The sequence below is a fragment of the Ascaphus truei genome, chromosome 9 (assembly GCF_040206685.1).
Source record: "Ascaphus truei isolate aAscTru1 chromosome 9, aAscTru1.hap1, whole genome shotgun sequence".
NCBI lineage: Eukaryota > Metazoa > Chordata > Amphibia > Anura > Ascaphidae > Ascaphus > Ascaphus truei.
The window spans coordinates 15,814,061-15,836,532 of NC_134491.1; the positions used below are offsets into that span (position 1 = coordinate 15,814,061).

The window sequence follows — 22,472 nt, forward strand, 5'->3', positions numbered from 1 at the left end:
AGCACATCATCCTTCCTTCACAATATAAATAAAAACATAAAACCAACCCATATAACAAGGGACAGAAGAAGCCAGTGTGCTTCTAATGTCATTTTTAAGGATGCATCGGGGAGACAGACTAAGCAGTTGCTGATGTTCCAGATCAACTGATTTATATGGAGCACTTCACTGGAAATGGATTTGGGTAAAAATAGATGTTTCAGATGTTTAAAAAATTGAATGGGTAATTGAAAGGCTAAAGCATGTATTTGCAATGTGGGGAAATGGCCACCCCAGTCTTTGCTTTCTAACTCCCTGCTTGAGCAAGGCTAATTGGTTAAATCTGTTATCCTTCTGATCTTCAAATACTCAAACAGTTCCCTCATCATTCTTTACATGGGTTGTACAGCCTAATCAGTGAACAGTTTTTTCCAAACTCTGCTCTGCTACAACAAATATGATTGATCTCTTGCAGTAAGTGTGTCATAGCAATTTGTTCTTATGCCAAGTACAGTATGTCATTGGGTTCAGGCATTCTGCTGCCACACACACCGCTTGTTGCCTATAACTGGGGTGCTCAACTCCAGTCCTCAAGCCTCCACGACAGTTTAGTTTTTCAGGATATCCCAGCTTCAGCTCTGGTGGTGCAGTCAAAGACTGAGCCTCTGATTTGAGCCACCTGTGCTGAAGCAGTAATATCCTGAAATCCTTAACTGTTGGTGGCCCTTGAGGACTGGAGCTTTGAAGTAATTTATAACAGGCGCTTAATCACTAAGTTTTACAAGCTACTGGCAATTTTTGTGAAATTCGTGTAGTTTGCAGATGATTTATTTGTATATATATCCTTTGCATGTGCGCGGGCCGTGCTACTGTAGTATGTGTTTGTATATACATTGTGTGCGCAGTCCTTTCTAGTATATGTGTGTTTTGTATATACATCCTGTGTGTGTGCGGGCCGTGCAAGTACCAACATTATTGCAACCATTGGTGCTCAGCTGCGTGTATTGTAAAAAACAAAAGCATGATGTAAAAGAATGTAGCTTCTCCCTCTAGTGTGTGGTGTATGTCCCATGCAGCAGTTACCTACATCTGTACATATACATACACACTCGTTTATAAATATGTGATTCGTTGTATGGGTAGATTCGTTTAATGGGCGCTTTATCTCTTGTAGTGGCAGTCGTGTGAGATTTTTTCCCCCTCAAGATCAAATAAAAAATGCGCATACTAATCAAGAAGGAAATAACAGAGGGAAGGAGGAAACCCGAATCGGAATAATACTGTGATAATGACTTGACATTTTACTCTGGCAAAAATAGCTTGGGGAAATGATGTGCATATTTCAGCAGGTTTAGGGCATCTAATGAGGGAGGAGATATGCAGGACCTTATGGTGTACCCGGCATAATTTTCCCTACCGTCTGCAAATAGCCTTGTTATGCCATAGAAAAGTGCACGTCAGATTTATGGAATACCGAAAGCTGCGCGTCTGTACGAGAATACAGAGGATCGGCATCGATTTGGGCTACGGTTTGTCAGCTCCTTGCTATATTGACTTCAATCACTTTGCAAGGCGCTGGGCGAATGCAGCAGAGCTACAGATGTGGGGGTTATATGGGGTACATGCACTAACGCCTAATACAAATCATTCCCCCGCAATCCTGGGTTAGCTGGCATTCAAGTTAACGCCAGTTAACGTGGTGTTGCGGTGCGATAACCTGGATTGGAGGTCTGTGAATCCCGGCGTGTATATCAAGGCAGAAGTGGTGCAATTGTGGGGTAAAAACCTTCACATGATTTAAAGTTAGAATAAAGGAATACAGTTACAAAAACACCACTTTATAACAATGCTGACAGGGCAGAGTTAGCAAATTAAACTTCTTATAGGGGAATACGCAAACCCTTTTTGAAAACTAATTCTGCTGTTACACACCGTTCAGCAGAACATGGAGTAATGCAGGTATAAAGGCTTCTGCTTAATATGGAGTGAAGCAGCAACAACAAAATACAAGAACATGCATACTTCTGCATACATTTCAGTTACTTAACACAGTGGTGCTCAGCTCCAGTCCTCAATCCCCCGCCCCTCCCCCCCTCCTCCCCCAGCAGGTCAGGTTTTCATGATATCCCAGCACAGGTGGCTCAGTCGAAGCAGGGACTGATTGCGCCACCTGTGTTGAAGCAGGGATATCCTGAAAACATCTGTTGGGGGGCTGAGGACTGGAGTTGAGCACCCCTGTCTTAACCTATGCAGCACCCTTATGATGAACCTTGTATGACATGGGCCCTGACATGCCCTTATACCCTACCCGGTATGTCATGGCCACTTGCTCGTTTTCTTGGGATGATCGTGCTGATCGTTCCGACTGAGCAGAGTACCAGCATCTGGTGCCGGGTGAGATCACATGACCCGGAGGTCCAGTGGCACACTGGTGCTGCCAGACCCCCAGCACTGTAAAGGTTAGGAGTGGCCAACTCCAGTTCTCAAAGTCCACCAACAGGTCAGGTTTTAAGAATATCCCTGCTTCAGCACAGGTGGCTCAGTCAATGATGGAGCCACTTGTGCTGGAGCAGGAATATCCTCAAAACCTGACCTGATGGTGGCCCTTGCGAACTGGAGTTGGCCATTCTTTGTATAGGTTAAACCAATACAGAGAGGTGAGCTCTGGATGGTTAAAAATAGTGTGAACTCATTTATACAACACTAGCTTTTGTACCCGGCTTCGCCCGGGAATGTAATATGGAATACATGTCCCCACCCCTCCCCTCCCCCGCTGGCAGCACAACTCCCCGGCGCCCCTCTATCCCGCCCCCCCCCCCCCCCCCACCTGCTGCTGGATGTAGTGCGGGTGAGATTTGTCTCTGTGTGTGTGTCTCCCCCCCGCTGCCGGAACATGTCCCCGGCCCCTCCCCCCTCCCCGCTGGCGCCACATCTCCCCCGCGCTGCTGTGGCATGTCCCCTCGCTGCCAAATCCGCAGTAGAATGTCCAGTGACCGTTTCGTTGTGCTCCGTGGTGCCGTTTCTGAGATTTCGATGCTTCGGACATACAAACAAACAGACGGAATCTAACTTGCACTATAATTCTATGTATATGTGTGTGTGTGTGTGTGTGTGTGTGTGTGTGTGTGTGTGTGTGTGTGTGTGTGTGTGTGTGTGTGTGTGTGTGTGTATATATGTATGTATATATGTATATATGTATATATGTATATATGTATATATGTATATATGTATATATGTATATATGTATATAGACACACCACACAAATATGGTATTTATAACCTTTCATCACATACTCTCACTTCACATCACATATCTCTGCTAGCTAAGGGTCTATCATATGCACCCAGTAGTACACCTAATCGGTTTGACCTGTTCGTGGACTTGAACAGATACATCCGTAAGTTAACCTTGATGCGACACTTCACCCAAAAGGGGGATGAGAATTTGGAATCTATATTTAATACACAAGAAAGAGAATGTATAGATGCTCTAACTTCGTTTTTGATAGAATCAGATCAAGCAGGGAGTGGACAAAAAAATATACAACAGTTTGATACACTTATGGGTCCATCCATAAAGAGATCAATGGTTGATAATCAGGATTCAGTCAAACACTCACTTCTGGATATTACTATTCATGAGGAAGATACGAACCCTTTGTTGGAATATAATTCTTGCCCTATTGAAACAGATCAAAGTAGTCTATTGAGATGTAAATCGTCGCCATTTGTCCCTAAATCAACATACTTCCCTTATCAATCAAAGGGTAACTTTATTGAAACTTTTTATACAGTAGTCCTGAGAGACCTAGAACAGTTGTGTCTTGATAATGTGGAACTGAAATTTAATAATCTCACAAAAGAGGAAAATCAAGCTTTATTGAATATAAAAAATAATAACGATCTAATTGTTCGGCAAGCAGACAAGGGGGGGGCGATTGTCCTGCAGGATCGGGCGGATTATCTCTGTGAGGCCCATCGCCTCCTCCTTGATACCACATCTTATCAAATTCTTACTGAGGACCCTGCTGAGTGTTATCAGTTGGAGTTCCGGAATCTTCTCCAGGGTGCATTCTCTGAAGGGATTATTTCCAAATTAGAGCACAGGTTTTTATATATTAAACACCCCAGAACCCCTATTTTTTATCACATTCCCAAATTACACAAAGATATAGTTAAACCACCAGGGAGGCCCATTGTGTCGGGTATTGGCTCGATGACGTCCAACGTGTCTCAATATGTAGATTACTATTTACAGCCTCATGTCATCAAATTGCGCTCATACATACGGGACACGTTGCATGTCATTGACTCAATCAGTGACATTAAATGGAAGGATACCTATCACTGGGTCACTTGCGATGTATCTTCACTTTACACCTGTATTGAGCACTTAAAAGGTATCCAGGCAATTAGTCACTTTTTACAATTAGATTCTAGTTTACATTCTTCACAAAGGTCTTTTCTTTTAGCATGCATTAAGTTTATGTTAAATCACAATTATTTTCTATTTGGGAACACATATTATTTGCAAATCTGTGGAACGGCCATGGGAGCCAAATTTGCTCCTAGCTATGCCAACTTATACATGGGACTGTGGGAGAGTACCCATGTGTGGGGGAATGCTGTGCTGGGGGCGGGTTTGGTCTTCTATGGTCGCTTCATAGATGATATTCTTATTATTTGGGATGGTGAGAGGGGCACCCTGGAGACAATTCTGGAATCCTTCAATAACAACAAGATGGGATTGAAATTTACATACAATATTCACCCAGACACTATAGTATTTCTAGATTTAGAGCTATTTGTGGGTCCTCAGAATGATATTCACACTAAAACACATTTTAAAACTGTGGCTGCAAACAGCTACCTACAGTATGGTAGCAATCATTACAAAAAATGGTTAGATAATGTACCAAAGAGTCAGTTCCACAGATTAAGACGCAACTGTTCAATGGACAAGGATTTTTTGACCCAGGGCACAGATCTTTCATTTAAGTTTCAGGAGAAAGGGTATGATATGGCAATTGTCAATAAATCTTTTTTAGATGCTAGTTTACTGGATCGTACATCTCTGTTGGAAAAATCCAAAAGAAAAACAATAACTAAAAAAGAGGTTACATCCCATGGATCGGTGCCTAAATTTATCACACAATTTAATCAATCTGCCAAACAAATTAAAAAAATAATGAATGACCATTGGAACATCCTGGTCAGCGATCCAGAAATTGGTCATCTATTGCCAAAATACGCTCCTGTTACTTTTAGGAAAGCTAGGAGTATCAAAACCATGATTGCTCCTAGCAAACTAAAAACATCAAAGGTAATTAATAGTTCCAGAATAAATGGATCCATTCCCACTAGGGTTAAGGGGAACTTTGGGTGCGGGAGAAGCAGATGCCTAACGTGCAAACATTTGATTAAAACAAACAAATTTAAATCTTTTTCCAACGGCACCTCACATGATATAGTAGAGTACATTAATTGTCTCAGTGAATATGTCATATACCTTATATCATGTGAGTGCGGTCTACAATATGTAGGCCGCACATCAAGAGCCCTAAGCACGAGGTTTCTTGAACATCGAAGAAACATAATAAATGGGTGTCAAACACACAACCTCTCCCGCCATTACTGTAATGAACACTCTAAAGACCCTAAGTCCCTACGAGTTATGGGCATCGAGTACATCCCTCCTACCTTTATGGGTGGGGATCGCTTCAAAAGATTATGTATGAGGGAGACTTATTGGATATACATTTTGGATACATTACACCCAAAGGGACACAATGACCACATCGACATTAGTACTATAGTGTGATCACTCAAAGGGTGATCCTTCGGAGGTCTGGTTTGAGTGCTCAGGCAGCACTCCCTCTGAACTATAGTTACATGTCAGGTCTTCTAATACACTGTGTGTTATAAGTGTCCATCCTGGTGTAGCATACATTTTATTACATCTTGCTGTGTTGTGTCTGTTCAAGTCCAGGGACAGGTTCTGCCTTAATATTCATTAATTATCATCATCACTTTATATGCATCCCACAACATTTACATTTGTACAATTTATTTTTAATATTATGAATATCACATTTAATTCACTAAGTATATGTTTAGGGATCACCTATAACATAATATATTTCACTCATTATATTTTTATTTTCATTATACTACACTTTATTCACATACAGAGTTCAACCTACACACATATTTCATCTTTCATATTCACTCCATTATATACATAGTACACATATATACTACATATCGTTTTGTTATTTCTTCTGTCCTTGTCAACAACAACTATTGCTGTTCCTCTGACTTCAACAACAATCCTTGGTATTCATTCTTTCTGCAATGAATAAAAACAGGTATATAATTGTATTTAAACCTAAATTGATTCATATGTTAATTATCAAGTGGGATACAGGGTGGTTTTGTATTCACTGTCACCTATATTCTCCAACTCTTGAGTTTTTTAGAATTTCTTGATTTTTGAATTTAATATCACTAATTAAATAAATATATATTCTTCAAAATATATACTTTTCTTTATTTGTAGAACTTTAAAAGTTTTAAAAGCTTACTTTAAAATTTAAAATGTCATTAAAATATATATTATTAACCCCCTCTGTACATCATAAGTGTTATTTTAAATCATTTATTATTTTTATTTTTAAATATCCTTTTAATATTATTTGATCATTTATTGAAATAAAATAATACTGCTATATTAATGAGCTATACTTCATCTTTTGCAAAAACAGTGGTGCTCTCATAAACCTTTCCATAGCAATCAATGTAATAAGGAAACACCATATCTATGGAAGGTTTGAAATCATGTAATTAATGATGCAATAGTTATCTTTCAATTATGTATGCAAATTAACCTGTCTATAAATACTGTGGGGTTACAACCAATGGGTATCCCCTGATGAAGTCATCCTTGATGACGAAACGCGTAGGGCGTGGCTGAGACGGAGGAGGCACTTTCCCACTGAACACAGTACATTGTGGATGCAGCATTGAGAGCGGCAAGCCATACAAGAAGGAGCTGGCAGATTTCCACTATCGTTGGTGGTACAACAGCACGAACGAAGCAGACACAGTCCTTGTTTCCTGGAGGGATTTCCTGTTGCGGGACACACGCCGGGAGGACGTCATTTCCGGCGAAGGAGACTGCGCAACACGTGTGTAGGGGAAGACTCCATTGCTGACTGAGACGCTGCCAGTGGCTTATGAGGGCCAATCTCATAAATGCTCGTTATTATCTTCTGATTTGTGAGTGGGCATTTGTCTTTTTAATGTTCCATAAAATATTTGTTTTACTTTAATGCACTAGGTGTGCGCCTGTTTTTTCTCTCTTTCTCTCATATGTATATATGTATATATGTATATATTTATATATATATATATATATATATATATATACATATGTATACATATGTCATTTGGTCACTTGCACTTGTGGGTTGCACGGCCCTGAGGAAGGTCTCTCTGTGGGACCGAAACGTTGGCTTACGTGTATTTCATGTTGTGAATACATATCTTTGGATTAACCCAGTGCAGTCTGCTGTCTCTTTACTGGTCTTTGGATTGGTTCGTATGATATTTGCTCTTTATGGGACTAGCATCTGCTGTTTCAATATTTTCAACTACAGTGTGCTGACTGAATTTCTTGTACATACATACATACATACATACATACATACACTTACTTTTCCAGGGGAAGCAAGTTTCGTGTACATGTGTGTGTATATAAATCAAACTCGGGGATATATATTTCTGGGATAGAGGACCTGTTGGCAGCATTTATAGGGAAAGTTTATTTGTAGAGATGAATATATACACTATAGTGATAGCACTAAACGAATTATATTCGATATGTGGTTTGTTTTGCGGTATATTTATCGTAGTGTATAAGGATATATATCTGAGAAGACCCCACTCCTCTGTGTGGCAGACAGGAGCCATCTTGTGACAGACACACACGCCATCACCTCATAACCACCGACCATCGCCTCACAGCAAACACCCCTGCCACCCGTAAAAGGATGTTTAATCCGGATTCGCACTACTTTCCGGCCGTATTATTTGTTTTATTACTGGGACAGGGCTGCGCCAGTCACCGCCCCGGGGACTGGCCAACGCGAACATATACACATGAAATACGTGCTGCTGTACAGGAGGGTCCTTGCTCGGTATACTCACTCTGCCCTCGAACTGCTTCTCATCCACGTCGCTCATGGCGGCGGCTGCTGCTGCTCCAACAAAGCGGATACTCGAGGGAAGGTCAGACCGGCGGTGGATGCTGCTCCTGCGCGTATCCCAGTCCATCTGCACTTTTTCCTCCCCGTCTTTTCTTCCTACCCCCCCCCCCCCCTGCTGGCACATCTCCCCACACATCTCACATGACCAGTGATTCCCAACCTTTTTTGTTTGGAGGAACCCTTTAAGTATTTTGTAAAATTTCGGGGAACCCCTATCTGGATGACACATGTTCGACAGGGGTAAATCTCAAAATAGACGTGTAAAGCAGTAGGGGTAATAAAAAATAATGAACTCATACTTTTGAATGAACAATGTGTATATATTTTGTAATGATTTTGGTTTAAACATCACCCCCCCTGCATCTCACATCACCTCCCCATCCCCCTGCATCTCACATCACCCCCCCCCCCTTTGCATCTCACATCACCTCCCCATCCCCCTGCATCTCACATCACCTCCCCATCCTCCTGCATCTCACATCTCCTCCCCCCCCACCCTGTATCTCACATCACCCCCCCCCCCCCCCCCACGGATCGTTCGATCTCTCTCTCTCTCTCTCTCTCTCTCTCTCTCTCTCTCTCTCTCTCTCTCTCTCTCTCTCTCTCTCTCTCTCTCTCTCCCCTCCTTTTCTCTCCTCTGCGCCTCCCTCCTCTCTCCTCTGCCTCTCCCTCCTCTGCCTCTCCCTCCTCTCCCACACACACAGTCACACACACACTGTCACAGTCACAGTGTCACACACAAAGTTTGCAGCAAGCAAAAGCAGCCTTTCTCCCTCCTTCCCTCAGCTCACATGTAAGGAGAAGCAGCAGCCTCTCGTCCCCCCAAGTGCCAGGCTGCAATAGCACGCTCCGAGGAGGGAGGGGGAGAGCGGAGGGCGTGAGCCAGGGATAGGGACACTACTCCACTGAGCCCCGGTTGAGAATCACTGCACATGTCACACAGCAAGGACACGCCCCCTCCCTTAGTAGCCACGCCCCCCGTCCCTCTGCTCCTGCACTAAGAGATTTGCTGGACATTAGAATGTCCATAATTTGGGAGGTGAGTGATATTGGAAGCTCAAAATAGTTGCGTTGACCTACAAATCCGCAGCAGAATGTACAGTGAAAGTTTTGTGGTGCAGTTTCTGAGATTTCGATGTTTCTGACATACAAACGGAGAACGGAATTCAACTTAGAATTATAGTATAGATTGTACAATGAATTCAGATATATACAGTACAATTTCTCAATTAACAACAAGGTATGTTGCAGCATTTTTGTCCAACCTCTTCAATGCAAAATGCTAAACTATTTTCTATCAACTTTTAATACTGTATTGTGTTGATGTCTGTGTCCTGATTCCAGTGTAGAAAGCACAATAATCCATCACCGGCATTAACTGAAAGCAAGAGCCAGTCAACCCCAGTGAAATCCAGCTGCACAGATTCCGCAGTTCTGTGTATTTAGCCCAATCAGCAGGTGCAGAAATATACATGTCCACATTTCCAACTGTGGCTACAAATTCTAATTTCCAGAGACAAATTGGTCATTTTTAATTCTACTCTCATTTCTCTTCCCTTTCAGCAATTAAATGCAGCTACATAATCAAGATTAACAATGGTTGGTAATCTAGCAGGCAGCGTCTTTACATTAAAACCTGTCATTTATTGCATGCTTTATACAGTGGAGGAAAAGCCTGCCTAGCAAACTATAGTTGCAGTAATTATGTTGAATTTTGTCTTCTTTTCAGTATTGTTAAAGCGAGAAAGCTCCACTCTTAAACTGTATATTGGAAGTTCTATATGTGACCAAATATGTTGCTATTTCTACTCATAATACCATGTTCGGGCTATACATAAAAGGATGCAATTGACCTTATTGGGATGCAATCGAGTACCATTTTGGATATATATTTTTTTTTACCTCTATTTGATTTATATTGTATGATTTGATGGAGTGGCTATAGGAAGCCACCAGGCACATTAAATTGCGATGAATACTATTTTGCATCAGGGTGTATAATTTTTCCTCCATTTTATCCGAGACAAAAATCCTCGCCAAGTCTGCTTTCTCAAACTCTGCTGTGTCAAGTCCAAGATAGTTGCTTAACCGTCTTCCAACAGATGCAAGAAAAAAAGTTTTTGTTGTCCATTCACTTTTTAGAGCTTTTATGCTCTTCTCGCATAATATTGCAGTCCTTTAAGGTTATAAAAGGCCAATGCAAGAATTTTTTTAATAGGGCAACATAGTAATTGGGTTTAACGGACCGTTTGTATATAAACATGCATACAGTAATGTTAAAAGTACATTTTTCTATACAATAAACATTTATAATGGGAAATTAGTTTTGCCATTTTTGCTTATCCATAGGAAAGTGTCTTGGAGTCCAGTCTTGCAGATGAACGGAGCGTCTCTATACAAAATCTCAACACTGGGAGCAGATCTTTTCCAGGTGGCTTTCAGCAGTGGAGCAATAATCTTACCGGTGATATTGGCAGGTTAAACCAAGATATTGTAGAACTACATGATCAGCTTCAAGAACTCGTGTCATGCAAGAAGTCCTCATGGAATGAACAGGTATGGCTTGACCAGAGCATACTGTATGTGAGGCTCTATTAAAATAGAAGGGAATAAACAGAACAATATAATGATTCTTATAAGTAATAGTCAAAGTGTGCAGTGTTAAACAGACATTTACTGATTCTGTCTTAAAGAGCTTACAGTCACATTTTTGGTGCATTAAATACAGGAAGAAAAAGAAACTTGCCCAAGCTCACAAAACTTGTTGTATTACTAAATAGACCATCAATAACCCTTATTTAACATGTCGGCTTATCGCCGCCATTAGTTCACTTTTGGTTCTATGTGGGACTGTACCCGTCAAAAAAATATGATGCAGGGCTATGTATATCTTTATTTGTATAACGCCATCCATGTACATAGATCTTTACAGCAGTACTACACGTGAGATGTAAGGAGGGGGCAGGGGCGTGGACAGCCTTAAAAGAGAGTAGGAGAATTTTGTGAGTAATAAGGGATTTAATAGAAAGCCAGAGGAGGGATTTCAGCAGGAGAGATGCGGAGACAGATTTAGGAGAGCGTAAAGTGATTCTAGCAGCAGCATTTAGGCTAGATAAAGGGCGAATCTGTGCAATGTTACGGAGGAAAAATCGACAGGTTTTAGCTACATTGTTAATGTGCGAGGAGAATGTGAGGGAGACGTCAGATGTGACCCCTAGGCAGCGTGCTCGTGATACTGGCTGTATGATAGTACTGCCAACAGTAATGGAGAAGGGGGCAGTAGGTCGAGGCTTGGGTGGAAATATGAGGAGCTCCATCTTTGACATGTTACGTTTGAGGTGGCGAGGGCCGTTCAGAGACTTTGGTCTGTATAGCAAGTGTAAAGTCAGGAATTTAAAAGGTACATTTGTCTCATCAGCATACAGTATTTAAGCCCAAAAGATACAAAAAGGTCACCTAGAGCCGCGGTGCGCAAACGGGGGGGCGGGGCGCAGGCTTTTTCTGGGAGGGTGTGGGCGGTTGCAGAGGCCCTGCGCGCATTCCTGAGGCATTTAAAGTAAATGCCAGGGGACCGCGTGAGGCCTCTGGAACCTGTACTCACCGGGATTTAACCGGCTTCTGCTCACGTCGCTATGACGATATGGCGTGATGTGCTGCGTCGTCATGACAAGGTGAGTCAAATGACGCTGCAGGGTCACTCGGGAGGGGTGGCGCGCAAGCGCAGGGACTGAGACACGGGCGCGGCCTAAAAACTTTGCTCACCCCTGACCTAGAGAATGTAAAGGGAAGAGGTCCCAGGACAGACCACTGGGGTATACCCATAAAGAGATTGATTAAGGAGAAGGTGGTGTTGGCGATGAGTAGAGGTAGGTGGGTGATGGATGACCACCATGTGGAGAGGGATAGGATAGAAAATCTGGACAGTGTGAACCTCAAATGAAGGAAAATAAAGCGTTGAGGTATGTATGTATGTGTATATTTTTATGTACATAGCGCTTCACAGCAGTAATACACGTCTCAATCATACTGCTGCGGCCAAGTTTATTCGAGCATTTGCCCGTTCTTGGCCGCAGCAGTAGCCTGGCGCGCGCCCGAGTGTGACGGGCGCGCGCCGAAGCAGCGGAAGAGCGCCCTCCGATCGGGGCGCTCTCGCTACCGGGTCCGCCGGGTCCCCCGGAACCCCCTGCCGCCGTCCCGCAGATCGCGGGACACCAGGGCTCCCTCGGGGAGCCCTGGACGCGCGTGCAGGGGGCGCAGGCTCCCGAAGACGCGTGACCGCGCGTCTATGACGCGCGGCACGCCGAGGGGCGGCCACTAGCAAGCCGGGAAATCTCCCGGCTTGCGGTACCGGCCACACTTTAATAAAGTGTGTCGGTAGTGTATAAAATACAAATAACACATAATGTGAAGAAGTGCTTCAGACATAAAAGTAACATTTAGGAAAAGAAGTCCCTGCTCCGAAGAACTTACAATCTAATTGACAGCATATTGATTGCCATCAGTGCGTGGAGTGTGGGAGAAAGGCCACCATAATAGAGGTAAGCTTCCAGTGCAGTGTCAGAATGTGAGCCAAGTCTTGGTTATAGGAAACAGGAGCAGAGAGTGAGAGTAAAATAAATGGTGTACAGACAAACGTTTTTTTTTTTTTATTAGAAAGGGAGCGTGCATTCCAACGGGCACAGGGGAGAGGGGAGGGAGATTAAAAGGGGATGGGTATGAGGTCCGGCGGGTTTACACCCCAGAGGGACAAGTTGGATGTGGGAGACGAGGATGAGAGCATGTAGAAATGAGACCAGGATTGGGTGAGACATCCCCAGAATCAAGGAGGAGAAGCATGGAAAGCAGGAGGATGTGTGTGGAGGATTTTTAGGGGGGTGTATTGCTGAGGGGTGTCAAAGGGCGCAGATCGTTCATGTGAACTGAAGTGGAGAAGGAAGGAGAGATGAAGATATATGAATGGAGTTTGAAGAATACTGAACATGGTAAAAGAAGTGAGGTCAGAGCAAACACTATATTCTTGTGCCATTGCCTAAATTGGTTGCTCTGAAATGGCTTTCCATTTCGAAATCCATCATAGATTCCTAATTTCTGCTTTAGCACAGCTAATAATGACGAATATCATTGAATAAAGCTACTCAAGTGGTTATCACAGAAGGCTTTTCCATATTAGAATTTGTCTTGTACAGCATTATGCAGTACTTCAGTATATGGGCTAACAGCACTTAGTATTATTCAATTTATCTTTATTATATATACCTTCTAAGCCTGTGAAGAAATCCAGCTGAAAAATTAGGTTCCAATAAATGTTGAAGGAACTCTACTCCGTAAATAAAATTTTAAAAAAAAGGCGCAAGGAAGTTTTTACAGCTGTTGTAAATATTTCAGTGTGTTTAGGTAGTCAGAAAATTGTGCTGCTGTCTTTAGATTCTTGGTGCTGTGTCCAAATCATCAATCCTAGCAGAGAAACAACTCAGTAGTTTAGTGTTGATGACTGGGCAAATAAAATCGATGCATGTAATAGGTCTTGTTTCTTAGTCGTTTGCATTGTTTACATTTGTCACAAGAGTAGCTAAGGTGTGAAGGAATATGTTGCCCTTAAAAGCAGCAGTCTGCGCTGCTTGTGTTTTTATTTGAAGTGGGGGATCCCCCGGAGATGATCCGTGGTCCCCTGACCTTCGGAGACCAATGGTTGAATGATGAGCCCTTTTGACCACTGAGCAAGAACACTTGGCCGTTGACCACACACTAGATGTGGGTTCAGGCTCATTTCGGCGGACAGTGGAACGTTACAACCTAAGCCGTAGACATATTTGTAGTTTGTGTCAAAACCAGCACATTTCTTGAAGCACTGGGTCCCCAGAACCACAGATCTGCTCCAAGGAACCCCACGGCCCAGGTAAACTAAAAATCGTTTTTGGCAGGATTGCTGTTTTAATCTATAAGATAAAGTTACCGCTGCTATGAAAAACATTCATTCTTGTTGAAAGTTGTATGCACTGCATAAACACTTATTGTTTTTCTAAATATATTTGGAAGGTACTGTAGTGATACATCTATGATGTACAGTGTAATCGTATTAAGAATTACATGGCACATTTAGAGCAGTACTTGTTTGACATTAGTGGAACTGGGCGGGCCTCTTTGTGGCCATTACGGTCTTACAAAGGTGAGTAACCCAGTTGACGTGCTGTTTTGGGGGGTATTTAAAATTGATGCCGGAAGCTGCCCAGAAATTAACGTGCGTGTGTGTAAAAGCCCCCTTCCTAAATAATGCACTTAACCAGAACTGAGGGTCTCCATTTTAAGTCTGGAAAATCATGTAATAAACTACCCCAAAAATGAAGGGGGGTTCAACAGAGTGGACTTCTGCTTTAAGAATATAAGAAGTCTGTGATTGCAGCTTGGTCTGAGAGCTGGGTTTATTTGCAGATGGTACCAGCAGTTGAATCGCTGAGCATTGCGGCTGTAACTTTTTGCATTACATAAACAGTTTGGAAAATGTCATGATGACAATTATTTTGGCAAATGTAGGATGCTTCCATAATCTCATTGTCATCATTAATTTTCTTTTCTTGGAGGGAATTATTTTGCACTAGCTGAGAGCCCCGGCGTTGCCCGGGATGTTTGTGGTGTGGGTGTGGCATTTGGGTGGGGAGTGGTCCACGCGGCCCATGTTTACAATTTCTACATGATGGAAACCTGCCTATGTCCAAGAATAGTTAACTCTTCCAGAACTTGATGCCTTTTAAACTAAAAGGTTCTGGCAACAAATAGGTTAACAAATATTAAGAACTAGACGATACAAGTGCAATATACACCTTTTAAGTAACATACCAACCTCATTTTTCTCCCATATACTGTACCATCAGTTTCTTGAACAAACTCCTGAATGGCTAAGTAAAAAAATATGCCACAGTGATTGTCACAGGAGCTGTTACAAGAGGGATAACGGTGACAGTTGCCATATACAGGCATACCCCGGTTTAAGGACACTCACTTTAAGTACACTCGCGAGTAAGGACATATCACCCAATAGGCAAATGACAGCTCACGCATGCGCCTGTCAGCACGTCCTGAACAGCAATACCGGCTCCCTACCTGTACCGAAGCTGTGCGCAAGCGTGGAGACTATAGAGCCTGTTACAAATGCGTTATTTACATCAGTTATGCACGTATAGGACGATTACAGTACAATACATGCATCGATAAGTGGGAAAAAGGTAGTGCTTCACTTTAAGTACATTTTCGCTTTACATACATGCTCCGGTCCCATTGCGTACGTTAATGCGGGGTATGCCTGTACTTCATACCAGGCATAAATCTATAGAAATATAGATCTATCTTGTAGATCTATTTCAGCACCCCGATTTAGCGTTCTTCAAACTTCGTTTTTGAAATATATTGCTCTAAGCAGTAACTCCAGTAACGTTTTATTTTTATTTAAGCAATATTTAATGTGGTCATACGAATATAGATGAATTCAGTGAAGCACTCATAGATGCAAGGGATGGGACAGCGACTCTGTGACTAGCAATTCAGGGCCTCTCTGAGTGTCTTTTATATAAAATAAATAAAACAAAAATTGTTAATACATATTTCAACAAATCTTTGCTCCTTTTAACCCATTTGCTGCCAGATGGGCCTAGATTGCATTTTGAACACCACAAAAAAGTGACACTATTTGCGAAGGGGCAGACACATTGCATCTTAACAAACCGCAATTGACACAATTTCTTTATGTAGTTTGAGAAATGGTCAAAATTTACTTTCTACAGGGGGTTACACTGTGTAATGGGTCTTGAGGAAGCATTGAGTGTACCATGTAGGAGGAGTGTTAAGAAGCAGTAATGACTAACACATTTAATTTGACTTGCTTTCTATGTAAAATGGTCATCGTGACACCAGGTTTTATTAAAGGAAAATGTTTTCTCTGTGCAGGTTTATGGATATGATTCTATTATAAGCCGTGCTCGGCTGTAAAACATGGTCTGACCCATTCTAGTGAATGGGTTATAAGGGGTCTTCAGGCTTTGGAAGGGGTCTTGTCTAATATCAATGTTTATTACATAGGGCATATGTCACTCTTGCATACATCGGTAAACATTTTTGGATTTTGCTTTAACAGATTTCATTTAGTCTTGCAGTAAATATATTTATTTGAATATGAGTACTGCAAATATCATGTTTTTTTTGCATCTGGAATAAGAACAAATTCTGACACTTCACATAACCCACAATTTCAATATAGGGAAAAGTGGAGTTAACTACGCATCAACATGCATGCAACCTGATTCATAGTCAACTGTGCGTTATTCTGCTTCAAACTAGATTGAAATGAGGCTTAAGCAGTGTCTGAGTGCACTGCAACGTTTGTATTGCTGAACTGCACCATTTCCCCCATGCAGCTGCATTAGATGCAAGAAGCTGATTAATCAAACTTCTTAGTACATGACCGATACATGACCGATTTATTAGCCAGAGTGAAAATACAAATACTCTTGTAGTGCAAACTTATGCTACTTATTGGTTCTATATATGAAGGCAATTGTGGAGCCAAGTACAATACCCTACAACTGAACATGTGATTTATCACTATAACATTAGCAACATTCAATGCTATTCCAAGAGGGTTTGCAATCAATGGGTATTAGCACATATTAGTTGCATATGCCATTCCGTTTGTCTGCTTAAGTTTCTTCAGTAGAAAGAACTGTCATCTTTTCTACAATCAGTATGTATCAGTATGTCTTGCATACATAAAACATTTTGTTTTTCTGAAAATGACATTTACATTTCAAGCATCTCAAAAGTGTCACATCAGAAAATGGATCCTATGTTATCTTAAACTCATGTAGAAGACTTATGTATAATGCATTCTGATACAGGAAAGTAAACACAGACTGCAAATGATCAAGTATTTCAGAAGCCCAGTGCTGAGAATGCAAGATAACCAACCATACAGTAGTGGGTTAGAGCCAGGGAAGACATTACTTCTAAGGGCCTTATTCTTTATAGACTTCAATTGGGATTTTCAGCCTACAACGTATTGGGCGGCCGCTTCTGCGTATATCGAATTCCGCCCCCACCCCTAAGGCTGGGGCCATGGTGCCTTTGCCCGCGTGGAGGCTGCGAGGTAAGCGGGTGCTTTCCCTGGCCGTGGTGGACGGGGCGTCACGCAGCTGGTTCGCCCTCATTGGGCGAACCGCTCACGTGACCGGCCTGTCGAGCCAAGAAATCAGTTTGAACTGATTTCTAGCGCAGCGCGCGCCCCCTCCTGTTTGCACGCGCCCGCATGCCACATGGACGCGAATACTGCCTTAAGGCAGTCTGTTTGCTCAGCTCCGACGGTCTGCTGTACCATGGCCCCAGCCTGAGAAGCAAAATGTTCTTTGCTAAATTCAGCAATGGAGATGCAAATGATTAAGCTGTGATTATGTTGGTTTCTGGTCCTGCAAGGTGTTTACATACTCTGAAAATTGAATTAAAAATGAAGAGTAAAATGTTACTATTGAACAAAATGGCAAACGCGTGACTATCTGTACATCTTCCACGGGTACCACACGCCTGCTTCACTCACTGCACTATCGCATGTCATACAGTGGTTCTGTGCAAATAGGAGAAATGCATTTTGATGAGAAAATACATACTCTACAATATTTACATAGACTATTTTTCACTTTTTTAATAAAAAAAATAATTAAATGGTGTATTAGAATATGTCCTAATGGAAAGTAAATTGTTGCAGTTGTACAAACAGCCATTTACACACACCCACACAAACATTCATAAAGGTAGTTTTAATATGCAAGGCAACCTATTCAGAGGCAGTGCATTCATTTTTATTTTTTTTCCCCATTTTCCATGATTCTGCCGTAGACAAGCTTTTTTTTTTTTAATGCCTAAAACATGATTAGCATCTTTTACTTTACAGTAATAAACTGTGAATAATAGTAATAGTGTGAAGTTCATACAGTACTTAACTTACAATAAAATAGGATCTCAAGTAGAAAACATTGCAAATATGTTTTATATTTATATCAAGTTAGGGATTTAGAAGTATGTAATAAAGGATTACAAAGCCCGTGATCAAAACATTACTAAAGATGATGAAGCAGACAATTTACATTTTTTAACAATTGCATGCGATTTTGTAACTTTTGCTTTTTTTTTTTTTTTAACAACATTGAAATAAGACTTGTAATCATGATTCAAATTACCCCATTATATTTGCTTTACGGAAGTAATCTGTGTCCCGTGCTCCCTATAACGCCACTCATGGACAGGCAATATGAGGTTTTCGACTTGTTTTTTTAATTTATTCCTGAATCTCAGTTGGTACCAGAGGGAGCTTGCTGTTTAATAGAGAATCCATTTCCTCGATAAACCAGAAACTTAAATGGCAAAATCTGCAAGTTGTACTTAAACTTGGCTCACAGCTGATGTTGTAATTATACATTCGATTTAGTGAATGGATTTTACAACTTTTAATGTTCATTATACAGTAGTTGGGTGTATTTTACAACTTAAAGCTCCCTATAGTTGAACAGCAAACACATTTATGTAAGACTTTTGTCTGTTTGAACAGTCATTTGGAGTATTCTGCTGGGTCCTAATTATTACTGAGCCTCTTAATAATGCATGCTGGAGATATTTGTTTAAACCCATTTGGAATACTTTATTTCATTAACAATACGTTTTCATGTTTTTATTTAATATTTTTTAGATTAGAACACTCATTTCAGGATTCATGTATTTATTCCTTAATTCTGGAAATAAGGTAGTTTGCTCATCAAAAGTGTAATCTTGCCATTTTACCTTCAAGTCTTTCACGCCACATTCTTGGACTTTGCCAGGAACATTGTGTGCTTTTAACATTCTCTTCCGTACTAGACATTTTTTGTTTCAGTTGGTTTAATTGAATTAAGACATTTTGCAGCTCATGTACTTGGATTTTCAGGTTTAATTTACCGTTGCATAGGGTTGTGCTCTTAATTTATTTATAAGCCCTTGGTGCACAACATAAATGTTTTATATCTTCTCAATCATTCAGCAGTTCTATGTAGAAACGAGACCGAGCATACTTACAATGAATCTGTTGAGATTTAAGATGCAAGTCATAAAGGTAATCAAGAATATTTCTCTGACAAATTTAGGGTTCTGGATTAAAGGGTCTGTTAACTAAATGGAGAGCCATTTTCTATTGGTAATGGCCATTAGCTATCAATAAAGCCCATCACAGTTTAGTAATAGACCCTAAAATGTTATACTAGCCATGGGGTGGCAAACTACAGTTCTTTAGGGCCAGCAGGTCAGGTTTTCAGGATATCTCTGCCTTAGCACAGGTGGCTCAGTCATTGACTGAGCCACTTGTGCTGAACTTGACCTGTTGGTGTGCCTTGAGGGCTGGAGTTGGCCACCCCTGTACTACCCCTTTTTGTCCTGGAGCACACTCAGTTTTGGACATTAGTTATGCTGCATGTTTTATTGGACCTGCAAGAGTTTTTTTCTTATGCTGCGGCCATAGTAGGGCAGACCGCGCTGACGTGTCCACACGCTGCGCGATCAGACTGCCTAAATGCAATGATCGCTTGTAAACAGCGGGCGGGCGGAAGCGGGAGTGGGTGAGCGATGCACGTGAAATCAGTCAAAACTGATTTCTCGCACGATAGGGCGGTCACGTGAGCGTTCGCCCAATGAGGGCAAGCCATCTCCGTGACGTCACTGGCCCGCCCATAGATACGCCCCCGGACGGGCGAAAGCACCCGCTTTCCCTCAGCCTCCGCGCGCCTCCGCACGGCTGCTGTCTATGGACGCAGCCTTATGTGTACTTTGTACGGTTTAAAAAATATTGACAATTACAAAGTATCAACTTAAAATATTGCAATACACGTAACATGGAGGGGAAAATGGATGCATTGTGGCATATGTCCAATCAACGAAGTTCCTATCCGACAACAGACCTAGAAGATGTTATTGCATTGTAGCGAGCCGTTGCAACTGCCAATCCCACTGCCATTTATCATAGGATGAAAGTCAACTGAAAATGGTGGTTAGATAGATTTTCTTACTATATTATAAAAAAAAAAAAGTGTCCTCCCCTTCGTTAGATATAATTCATTGGTGACATCATAATGCACATAGCCTGGTGGCAGATGAGGAGAGTCGGATAGCTATGAAGTTTAGACAGAAAGCAGTCAAAAGAAAGGCATTCAGTTGGCATGTGAGAAGAAAGCAATGATGCTGGAGGAGAGAGGCGGAAAGAATTGGGGACATCATAAGCTATTAAATGAAAGCGAGATGGTGGGGAAAGAAAGTCAAACCAGTCATTATTTTGCGGAGAACGGGGTTAGACACGTAGAAGTATTTTTAGCGTTGTTTAAGGTATACAAGTGCTGGAGGCTTTTTCCAATCTTTCTCGCATTTTTGTTTGTTTGTGATGAGACGTATTTGTCAGTCCTCCAAAGCCACAAGTAAATTGTTGTTTTTTGCTCGTTTGTTTGTTTACAAAGTAATTATGATGCTATCATCAGTCCTGCGGATAATCAGGAGTAGATCATGTTTTAAGTCAATGGTCTTGAATAAATGAAATACATGCATTTTTCACAAGATACAAATAAGTACATCGCTTACTTTAAGGGTGAGTGAATCTTTCTAAGAAACACAATTACAGTGATGAGAAACAATTGTTTTGACTTGCTCTACTGGACTGCACCTTTATTAGAACTGGATGTTTCCAATGCAGCATACTGTAGTATTGATGCAAACGCTCTCTCTTTCTCGCCTTTTACAGATCAGAGAAATGGAGAGAGAGCTCAGTGAAAAAGAATTGTGCTTGATGGTGAAGAAAATCAAGCAAGAAGTACGGCAGAAAACAGAGGAACTTAAACTTCAGTGCTCCCAGGGCAGAGACCTGCATGGCCCGTTTAGATTGGTGTTTAAAGAAAGCAGCAGCCTTCAAAAAGGAGGTCCCTCTGGATCTGTTCACAAGGACCTTAATACAAGAGCTGTCTCTGCTCCCGAATTGATTAAAAAATTACAGAAAACTGGGCTTAATATGGAAGCAGAACTTCAAAGGCTGCAGGAAGAATGCAGGTGCAGGTTGGATGATATTGCCGAAGGATTGGAAGGAGTGATCTGTATCCCTCCTCCAAAGCGTTAACTACTTTGAGGACAATAAATATAAGATCTTTAATGATCAGTTCTTGTACACCCTTAGTTTACAACTTGGATATGCATTGGGTTGCTAATTTATAGTGTTAGTTGCAGTAATTAATCACTGCACACTATTGACAACAAGCTAATATATTATGTGTCTGATTGAACACAAATCAAAGTGCTTTGAATAGGATGCTCTTCAGTTGATAGATCCCATATTGTTTATTTCACCAGTTTTGGCCTGTGTTTGCTGCTGGGAGACTTTGATAAATACTATAGCACCTGCATCGGGTTTTTTGTTAACAGCATGGTAAGTTCTATCAGTTATTAGGTGGGAAAAACTGGTTCAGAACTAAGGCAAGCAACCAAATCCACTGTATGAATGAACCAATAGAATATGGATGACCTGGTATAGATTGATATCTATATCTTAAATTACAGATTGAACAGGTAAACTTGCTATGCAGTTTTTCTCCTTTGAATCACATTGCTTTGAGCCCCCTCGGGTATTATGGAGGCTCTTTTATTCTCCCCGCTTCAAAACTGGAGCAAAATCAGTTCAAAATAAAATATACCAGATTTATCTCAGGAGAATATCCCATTCTCTGCTGACTTTCTATGGAATGCCTTTTCTTTGATAAGCCGGGAAACTTCAGTAAGGAAGTGCTGAAAGAGTTTATATTATTTACAACTTTTTACCAAGAGAATACCAGACCATGATGGGAAATGGAAGTAAAATAATGTGTTTCATATGGTATCCCATGTAATACTTTCCTTGTTTTGTGAATATACTTTCTTTCTCAAAATTCAAAATGGAAGTTTTATATGCAAAATAATAATTAATAATATTGTAAGTTTCTTCTTTATTATTGAACACACAGTCCCTGCAAGCTCTAACCCCAGAACCCACCACATTTTATATCTCAAATAGAAATATTACTGTATGCTCATTTGCATGTCTTTGACAGGTCTGCAACCCCGCCTTTCACCACTATCACACAGCACTTCCACTGCAGCAAGGGATTCTGGGAAATGACATGCAAATGAGCACACAGTGCCACCTTTTGCTTC

The 22,472-nt window shown here is 41.3% G+C and overlaps 1 protein-coding gene across 2 annotated transcripts in view; it reads left to right on the forward strand.

The window, feature by feature from the left end:
• Positions 1–22,255, forward strand: part of TEDC1 (tubulin epsilon and delta complex 1) — a 59,551-nt gene extending 37,296 nt beyond the window's left edge. The window contains exons 8-9 of one of the 2 annotated variants that reach the window (XM_075613484.1): positions 10,596–10,802; positions 21,037–22,255. In XM_075613484.1, coding sequence (XP_075469599.1) covers positions 10,596–10,802; positions 21,037–21,405 — 576 coding nt within the window. In that variant the 3' untranslated portion in view covers positions 21,406–22,255. The remainder of the gene's footprint in view (positions 1–10,595; positions 10,803–21,036) is intronic. The other variant, XM_075613485.1, reaches the window with a different exon arrangement.
• The last annotated feature ends 217 nt before the right edge of the window (positions 22,256–22,472 follow it).